The 10219-nt window shown below is 46.0% G+C and overlaps 1 protein-coding gene and 1 pseudogene across 2 annotated transcripts in view; both read right to left on the bottom strand.

Annotated features, from left to right (window-relative positions):
- Positions 1-5489, bottom strand: part of shcbp1 (SHC SH2-domain binding protein 1) — a 60803-nt gene extending 55314 nt beyond the window's left edge. Inside the window, exons 1-2 of one of the 2 annotated variants that reach the window (XM_088991773.1) lie at positions 4793-5489; positions 4474-4701 (exon numbers count right to left, since the gene is read on the bottom strand). In XM_088991773.1, coding sequence (XP_088847899.1) covers positions 4474-4701; positions 4793-4949 — 385 coding nt within the window. In that variant the 5' untranslated portion in view covers positions 4950-5489. The remainder of the gene's footprint in view (positions 1-4473; positions 4702-4792) is intronic. The other variant, XM_088991772.1, reaches the window with a different exon arrangement.
- Positions 5490-7487: 1998 nt separating this feature from the next.
- LOC148900199 (uncharacterized) lies at positions 7488-8894 on the bottom strand (annotated as a pseudogene).
- Between the last annotated feature and the right edge of the window lie 1325 nt (positions 8895-10219).

Here is a 10219-nt window from a genome sequence, read left to right on the forward strand (position 1 = left end):
CCCCCACTGCTGTACCCAACCCAGAGTGGAGGCGCCACAAGCGCTGCATGAGGAAACAGAAGAGGGGAAAGCGTGGAGGTATCCGCATTAGGCTCGCAGCTAGCCCTCACCGGCCGTCCATCCCTACCATTACGCTGGCTAACGTGCGCTCGCTGGACAATAAAATGGACTACATCAGACTTCTCCGCTCAACTTCCAAGACCGTGGGTGAGTGTTGTGCCCTTGTGTTTGTGGAAACATGGCTGACCGACAGCATACCGGACAGTGCCATTCAGCTAGCCCAGCTAACTAGCTTCCGGGCAGACAGAGCGCTCATCGAGGGGGGGGAAGACTCGCGGCGGGGGACTCTGTGTCTACATCAGTGATGCCTGGTGCCGCAACGCTGTTGTGGTCTGCAAACACTGTTCACCACTGATGGAGCTTATGGTCATAAAATGTCGGCCATTCTACCTGCCGAGGGAATTTAGTGCCATACTGCTGGTAGCAGTTTACATCCCCCCGAGCTCAATTAACAACAGGAGCGCGGCATTGAATGAACTCTACCAACACATCAGCGAGCAACAGGCAGCCCACCCAGATGCTTTCCTTATCTTGGCTGGCGATTTCAACCATGCCAACCCGAAAAGCGTTTTTCCACAACTCCATGGACACATTAACTTTCCGACTAGAGGTAACAACATTCTGGACAATGTCTTCACCACACACAAAGGAGCCTACAAAGCCTACCCCCTCCCCCACCTAGGAGCTTCGGACCACTCCACTATTATGTTAATGCCCGCATACAGGCCACTTGTCAAAGTCGTCAAACCAGTCAAGAAGCAGATAAGGGTGTGGCCTGATGGGTCGTCAGAGGCACTCAAAGACTGCTTCTCCAACACTGACTGGAACATGTTCAGACAAGCGGCCACCTACAACAACAACACCGACCTCCAAGAATACACAGACTCCGTTACCTCCTACATGAGGAAGTGCATGGATGACGTGACTGTCACCAGATCTGTCACCATCCTGGCCAATCAGAAGCCATGGCTGACGGGTGAAGTCCAGAGGCTCCTTCGGGCTCGGAACGCTGCCTACAAAGCTGGCGATGAGCTGGGCCTGAGAACAGCCAGGGCCAACCTGTCACGTGGCATCAGGATGGCCAAGAGACAGCACTCCAGGAGGATCGCCAACCACTTCAGAGACAGCAGAGACACTAGGAACCTGTGGCGTGGGATACAGACCATCACAGACTACAAGCCCTCTCCACAGACCTGTGAGAACTCCACCACTCTGCTGAATCAGCTGAACGACTTCTTCGCCCGCTTCGAGGCAGACAACAGCACTCCAGCACAGAAGACCCCACCACCTCCCGGCGAACAGGTGCTGACACTGTCCCAGGACAGCGTGAGGCGATCCCTCAGAGGGACCAACCCATGAAAAACCCCGGGTCCCGACGGCATTCCTGGCCGTGACATCTTCAACACATCTCTGAGCCAGGCTGTTGTGCCCACTTGCCTCAAAGCCACCACCATTATCCCGGTCCCTAAGAAGTCGTCCCCCACCTGCCACAATGACTATCGCCCGGTCGCACTCACTCCCATCCTCATGAAGTGCTTCGAGCGGTTAGTTATGAACCACATCAAGGCTGCCCTCCCCCCCAGCCATGACCCCTTCCAGTTTGCCTATCGGCCCAACCGCTCGACCGATGATGCCATCTCCACTGCTCTCCACACAGCGCTCACCCACCTGGAGACCAGAGACTCCTACGTCAGAATGCTGTTCATCGACTTCAGCTCAGCATTCAACACAATCATCCCCCAACAGCTCACCGATAAACTGAGCAAACTGGGGATCAGCACCTCCCTGTGCAACTGGCTGCTGGACTTCCTGACGGGGAGACCACAGGCAGTCAGAGTTGGCGACAACACTTCCAGCACCATCACGCTGAACACAGGGGCCACCCAGGGGTGTGTGCTGAGCCCCCTCCTCTTCACTCTGCTCACGCACGACTGCTCACCATCATCACCCAGCTCCAACCTCTTCATAAAGTTTGCGGATGACACGACTGTGGTGGGCCTCATCAACAACGACGACGAGACAGCCTACAGGGACGAGGTCAGCCGCCTGGCCACGTGGTGCAAGGACAACAATCTCCGTCTGAATGTGGAGAAGACGAAGGAGATTGTTGTGGACTTCAGGAGAGTGCGCCCCCAGCATGCTCCACTAACCATAGACGGTGCTGCAGTGGAGAGAGTGAGCAGCACCGAGTTCCTGGGAGTGCACATATCCGAAGACCTGTCCTGGAGCCACAACACGGCATCAATCACCAAGAGATCCCACCAGCGCATGTACTTCCTCCGCAAGCTTAAAAGAGTTGGAGCCCCGACTCCCATCATGACCTCCTTCTACCGCGGTACCATCGAGAGCATCCTGACCAGCTGTATCACCGTGTGGTACGGCGCCTGCACCGTGTCCTGCCGTAAGACTCTGCAGCGTATCGTGAGGACAGCTGAGAAGATCATCGGTGTCTCTCTCCCCCCCCCTTCAGGACATCTACAACACCCGCCTCACCCGCAGAGCCATCAGGATCGCTGGCGATCCCACACACCCCTCCCACAGCCTCTTCCGCCTGCTGCCATCGGGTAGGAGACTGCAGAGTCTCCGAGCCAAGACCAGCAGGCTCAAGGACAGTTTCTGCCACCAGGCAGCCCGGAGACTCAACTCCCTCCCAGCCCTGCCCAGTCTGCCCCTTCCCACTGCCACACTCACCGAACTCTGAGTACACGCTACATGCTGTACGATCATCCTGAACTCTATTTTTTTGTTCTTTCTCATTTTTTTTCTGCAAGACCTCACTTCAATCCTTTCTTGTTGTTTGTTTTTGCAATTACGACATTACGTCACTTTATGTACGTCACTTCCTCACTTTACATATGTCACTACCTCACTTTCCAGACGACACTACCTCACTTTACATACAGAAATTATAAGTATTGTCTGTTGTCAATTGTATGTCTTTTAGCCACGTTACAAGTGCCTTGCATGTCTTGCACGCTGGGTCCGAGAGGACATTAATTTCATTTCTGCTGTATGTCATGCATATTAGCACGTTTGACAATAAAGCTGACTTTGACTTTGACTAAGTCATTTTTATTGGTGTTTTTCATTTGACTGAAAATATCAGCCTGTGTGTTTTGGGTATTTTAGATGTTATAAAACGTTTTTCTGATGTCAGTTAGGAAACAAAAAAAGTGTGTCGGTTGTTCTTTAATTTATTTGACTGTGCTTTCCGCTACCAACATTTTTAGACACAGTAAGCACACCGGTATTTCCTCGTTTACCACCTTAGTCCCAGAGAAGCCAAGAGCTACATATGCTTTGTCATGTTTTCTCGTCTTAGCTTTTGGGAGACTTTTATTTGCCTCTTTATCTCTGTCTCTCTCTGCCTACCGTCTCATCCCTATAAAATATATTTGCATGGTGTCACTTAAGGATTCTGCGACACTTAGTGTTTATACCTCATACTCATAGTGTGTGCTTTGTGCAAAGCATGGGTGCTCAATGCAAAGAAAATACTGAGCGAATGCTCCGTGTGCACTTTGCCAAAAAGAACGCAATTGCCCCTTAACGTAGTGGAGTTGCAATGGCACTTTTTTTCTACAGTAAAAAAACCTCACTATTAAAAAGAAATACAGTGAGACCTCAACTTACGAACTTAATTGGTTCCCAGTGTGTATCTCAAAAAAATTCCCATAGGAAACCATTAAAATGGGAATAATCCGTCCCAGGGTTTCCATAAAATATACTTTTCAACTAAATAAGCCTTAAAACTACACACAACATACCTTATTCTATGTATAATAAATGTGCTATTGTATTGTAATGAAAGAAATACACCGCATTGTATCATAAAGTCACTTTACATTTGTGATGGTCATTTATGGCTTGATGGAATGGCGTTGGAGGTCAAAGGACAAAGGGAATTGCTGTTTGCAAAGAGAGGCGCATTACATGACGACTGTAATTAAAGAAATAAACTGTGCTGTAAAATAAAGTTTTATTTACCTTTTTGATGGTCGTTGATGGCTTATGGAAGGAGAGTCACCTTCCATAAGGACTGTTGGTAACTTAACCTCTGGTGCTGTTCGGTCGTGTGCTTCCGCCGAAGATCACTCCGCCAGCCGTGGTGGATGTGTATTATGAAAATAGTGCTTATTATAGGGTGTAATTTTCATAAATTTGACGTTTGTAAGACAAAAAGTTTGTAAGTTGAGGTGTTTGTAAGTTGAGGTCTCACTGTACAAAACCATGTTCCCGAGGTTAAACACGCCCCCCTTTGACGGACCCTCGCGCCCTCCGAGAGGGAAGCACTGAATTAACCAGTTTGTCAATTGTTTTGACGTGGAATTTTGAGACATTTTATGAATAATTTGTTGAAAGGCGATCACACAATTCACACGGAGATATTTATTCGGCTGTTTTTATTCTTACCTAGAATGTAGTCCTGGTAGGCTTTGAACCTTTCATAAAAAAGAAGCTGGTCTGTTTGGAATGTGTCTGGTAAACTTGAATTAATTCCTCCGCTGTGCTCAGATCTCTGAAGTCTAGTTCCTGCCTTATCGACGTTCAAGTTGTCTGTGCCACTGTCGTTATTGTCGTTATTTTCATCTTTTTCTTCCTCACTGGAACAATTTGCTGTATCTTCATTTTCGAAGACAACTGCGGCATTGAAAAAAATATAATGGAAGAGCCGATGAAAAACCAATCGGTCATGTTATCAATGAAAACGAAGTCAAGACGGTGGACATACCTTGAAGTACATGCTGCATCCCGTGTTCCGTAATGTGACCAATGTCACCAATTTCATCTTTGAGTGGTGATTGTAAGTCTAAAACGACGACGTTTTTCTTCTTGCTTCGATCCAACATTCTTCCACCAGATTCATTATCATTTAATTCTTGCGCCATTGAAAGTTACCACTACACGGAACAAGATACTTAGGTTGAGATTGCTTTGCAAGTGAAAGGAACCAACGCCCACACAGACTAAATTTTTGAAATGTTCCCGGTTTGCAGCCAACGAGAAGGTCTGCGTTCACTGACGACTGTTCTATTATCACATTACTGCCACCTTCTGGATTGGAATGCGAAAGACGTGACGACTTTCCTTGTTTTGGGCTGGTATTTCATAGCAAGCTCAGCTAGTAGAACGAGTTTTGCAGTGAAAAGGTACATAAGCGTCACCGCCATATTGAACGTGAAAAGTCACATGGTCAGAAATGAAGTACGTACACTATCCGCAGCTTGCCTCTCAAACCCAGAACTCATTGGAAAACGACTAAGAAAACAACGTTTCTCATCAAATGTAGCACCATTTTGCCAATACAATGGAATGTCTTTGGGCTTCTGCTAATTAGTGATGTGTCGTTCGCGAACGAGATGGTTCTTAGAGTCGGCTCTCCGAAGAGAACGAAGAGAGCGGCGCCAAATAAGTAGCCGGAAATGGGAGAGGACTTTTGTTTCCTCAATTCCCAGTCCCTCGTCTTCGGTGAAAGTCGCGCGTCATTGGTCAAGATCCGTGGCAGAGAAGGTGGGGGGGTTCAAACACACGCAGCAGTGAGGAAAAGGAGGAGTTAAAGAAAAAAGTCAAAGTCATCTTTATTGTCAAATATGCTAATATGTATGACATACAGCACAGATGAAATTACTGTCCTCTCGGCAGCACACTGTGAGTAGAACATGAAACAGGAAAGGAAGACGTCAGAGAATGATAACAAAGAAAAAACAAAAGTGAAAAGGTGAGAAAATGGATAGAGAACACAGTGAAATTTGGACTTGTGTCAACTTTATTGATTGTTCAAAAGTAGAGTGTAGTGTAGTAGAGTGTAGTGGAGGAGAACAGAGACTGCAAGCTTAAAATATCCCATCAATCAGGCTCCACAAATAACCTGCACAGCCACATAATAACAGTCCATCCATCAGTACAGTTTGAAGAGAAAAGACAAGCATGGGAACCAGCTATTAATAAATTTCTAAATTTCTAGTGTGTCTGCCTGTCTGTTGCTGCTGCAATATCACAACTTCCAAGATGTCTGTGTAAGCTCTCAGTTGTACAGGAGTGGTCCATCGATGAGAAGGTTTCTTCAGCCGTCATCTGTACAAATTTAAAGGTTTCGGACGTTTCGCTTCCTATCCAAGAGGCTTTGTCAGCTAACTAAAGTCTGACTGGTCGTATCGGCCCTATTTCTATATCCCTAATGTCCAGACATGGCGGCGCCGGACACAGCTATGATAGGTCCCTACTCTCAGGTTGGGGGGAGCAGAGGACCACTCCCTGTGACTAACGACTGGCCTATTTGCCCCACTCCAACCGGTATCACCTCATCAGCATTACGAATATTGCCTAACCTATTTTTTTCCTAAGCAGGCTATTGTATGAACGATCAAAATTGAACCTCACCCCACCAGACCGGTTTATTGAAGGATTTTGTTGTTGTATAAGAATTGCTTCTTTTACCCCCCTTTCAAACCAACTATGTTCTTTCGCTAAGATTTGGATTGGATTGGATTGGATTTGCCTTTATTAGTCTCGCAGTGGAGAAATTTACATTTCACAGCAGCAAAGTTATGAAAGAAATGAAAGTAGAAAAGCAAAACATAGGAGCTGCTGGAAAGGCAGCCACTCACGCGGCGCCGTCTTGAAGTCAAAAGAACAAAAAAACAAAATAACAAATAACATGACAACACAAAGACACAGAGAGACATTCATTCTTAAGCACTTTCTGTACCCTCTTTGTTACATAAAGCAGTTCCAGATGAAAGAGGAGAGGATCAAAGCGTCTCTTCACCAGTGGATCAGGGACATCATGGTGGAATGTGCACATCGACTACAAGCTAAATGTTGAAAGCAAACACGCAGCTGTAGCATCCATTGACGAAAAGAGATTGTCTCACATCTCCTGTCCCCCATAAATCTGCTTCAATTCCATCCCGCGACAGTTCCATATACGCATCGGCGCTCTGCGCTGACGCTCCTTCCTTCTTATCGCGGGCTCCTCAAGCCATGTATCCAACCAGCCGCAGACTGTCCAACAGCACCAACCTTCCACCGAACAAAGCGGGGCTGTGAAGATGCTGCCCAGTACAGGCGCAAAAAAACACAATGGCCCTAGAGTTGTCAGTCGAATGGCACCGACATTCCTCCCTTTCAAAAACAGTACTGGCATATTCATGCTCAGCACAGTCTCCTCCTTGATGAATGTCGTGGTACTTTGTATTTTTTCCATTTAGATGATTTTGATGTTTTACGTTTTGTTCCTGCTGACTTTATTTTAATACAATTTGTCAAACAACCTCCTGCTCTCTCCTGCCTGCTTTTTGGGATCCGCACCCGCCATCACCACCCTGCAAACCGTGACAGATAGGAGGCGAAACGTCCGAAACCTTTAAATTTGTACAGATGACGGCTGAAGAAACCTTCTCATCGAATTTCCAAGATGTACAACCCAGAGCTCCTTGAGCCACGTTATGCCAAAATCTTTCAATCCAGCTAAACAGAGCACAATTGATGAGGAACTGGGTGAAATGATTGCAAGTGATTTTCAGCCATTTTCAATTGTGGATGACAAAGAATTCAGAAAATATACTCATGTTTTCAACCCAATGTATGCAATTCGAAGCATGAAAGTCTTTCTCATTCTGATTCTGAAAACACTTTCTCAAAGAATCATACCAGAATCATATATAACAAAGAACGTGCTGCGGTCCATCCTACATCAGAATCAGCATCAGAATCATCTTTATTGCCAAGTATGTATAACACACAAGGAATGTGTCTCCGGTAGAACACGCTGCACTAGTATCATTAAAAAATGGAGAACAACGGAGGCACTATACAGTTCTATTTGGGTTACTGTTTAGAGAGTTAATGGCTGCGGGGAATAAGTTGCTTAAATGTCTGCTGGATTTGGTGCGTATGGATTGGTAGCGCCTGCCTGAGGGGAGTAGCTGGAAAAGGTGGTGGGCATGGTGCTGAGGGTCCAGTAGGATTTTCCACGCCCTTGTTTGGATTCGTGCAGTGTGCAAGTCCTCGAGAGTGGGTAGGGCGGTGCCAATGATTTTTTTTTCGCTGTCCTAACTGTCCGTTGAAGTCGGATTTTGTCCGTTTTTGTGGCGGCTCCGAACCAAACGATGATGGAAAAACACAGGATGAATTCGATGAAAGCCGTGCAGAAATGTCGCAGCACCTCCTTTGGCAGGCCATGCTTCTTTAGCAGCGTCAGGAAGTACATCCTCTGTTGGGCCTTTCTCAGGATGGAGTTGGTGTTGACCTCTTACTTCATGTCCTGAGCGACTGTGATTCCCAGGAACTTGAAGGTCTCAACGGTTGACACGAGGCAGTTGGATAGTGTGAGGGACAGCTGTGGTGATGGATGTTTCCTGAAGTCCACAATCATCTCTACCGTCTTGAACGTGTTCAGCTCTAGGTTGTGCCGGCAGCACCAGAGCTCCAGCTGTTCCACTTGTTGTCGGGACGCAGACTGGTCGCCGTCTTTGATGAGACCGATGGCTGTGGTGTCGTCTGCAAACTTTATGAATTTGACAGTTGAGGTGCAGTCGTTTGTGTAGAGAGAGAAGAGCAATGGAGAGAGCTCCAGTGCTCGTGGTGCGCGTTGCGGATTATATTTTTCCCAGTCTGACCTGTTGTGTCCGTCCCGTCAGGAAGCTGAGGATCCATTGTCAGATCGTAGGGGACACACTTAGCTGGAGAAGTTTGGGGATGAGGAGTTCCGGGATGATGGTGTTGAACGCAGAGCTGAAGTCCACAAACAGGATCCTAGTGTAGGTTCCTGTGATGTCGAGGTGCTCGAGGACGTGGTGCAGCCCGATATTGACTGCATCCTCCACAGACATGTCAGTTATATGCCACTTTATTGAAAATTTCAACGTGGGCACCTGTCTGCTGGATTGTTTTGAGTTCAGTGAAAGACACATTTCTGAGACATTAGCCGAGGAGCTGTGGCAAAGGAGTGGGATGTGAAAAACAAAGTGGTTAGCTGTGTTAGCAACAATGCTAACATCACAAAAACAATTAAAAAGTTAGTGGATGCTCTATGTGCACATTTAAAAAAATATATTTTATATACTATATTTTTTCAGAATCAGAATCAGAATCATCTTTATTGCCAAGTATGTAGAACATACAAGGAATTTGTTTCCGGTAGAACACGCTGCACTAGTATCGTCGTCAAAAAAAACTGCTACATGGATAATTTGTTTTTTCACATATTTTTACATGATTTTTGGTAGTTAATTAATTTAAGCAACAAAAAAAAAACGAGGAGCTATTTGGGAGCCAAAAAGGCCTTTTTTTTAATGAGCCAAGCCAAAAAGGAGCTGAGATTCCCATCACTATTGCTAATCCCATAAAGTCACGCCATGGGCCTCTCTGGTGATTTGGAGTGGTTTAACATACAGTGATACCTCAGCTCACGAACTCAATTGGTTCCCAGAAAGTGTGTGTAAGACCAAAAGTTCGTCTACCAAACATTTATTTCCCATAAGAAACCATTAAAAATGAGAATAATCAGTTCCCAGCTCCCAATAAAACATAAGTTTCTCCTAAATAAGCCTTACAACTACAGAAAATATACATTATTTTATGTATAATAAATGTGCTATTGTATTTTAATTAAAGAAATAAACTGTACTATATAATAAAGTCGTTTTATTTACCTTTGTGATGGTCGTTGATGTAGTTGCCTCTTGATGATATCCGAGTGAAGTTGCCGTGCTTTCTTAGTGATAATACCCTCACTCACACTGTCCTCTGCTAGCGACTTTTCGTTAATGCAAATCAACAGAAGCTTTCAACCTCTTCTATTGCCTGAGACCACTGCTTAGACAACACAGAAACACCGTTAGCCACACGTAGTAATGGTCGAAATAGCGTACTGGTACTGTGATGTTAAGTCACACAAATGGTTACCTTGTTTGTGTTTTTCAATGATCGTCTTCTTCTGCTCGACCGTAATTTTCTTTTGTGTCCTCTTTGGCTTAACACTAGCCTGTGGTGGCGTCTTTTTCGGTCCCATAATAGCAAAAGTACTCCACTTGATAACAAACCACGTCTGCACTCAAAGAAAGGGGGTGACAAAAACTAGTCCGCCAGCCACCATGGCGCTGTTCAACCGTGTGGTTTGGTGTTCATCCACCCAAAACTTGTCTGCCAGCCACCG

The sequence above is a fragment of the Hippocampus bargibanti genome, linkage group LG03 (assembly GCF_051943395.1).
Source record: "Hippocampus bargibanti isolate YZ-2025 linkage group LG03, ASM5194339v1, whole genome shotgun sequence".
NCBI classification, from domain to species: domain Eukaryota; kingdom Metazoa; phylum Chordata; class Actinopteri; order Syngnathiformes; family Syngnathidae; genus Hippocampus; species Hippocampus bargibanti.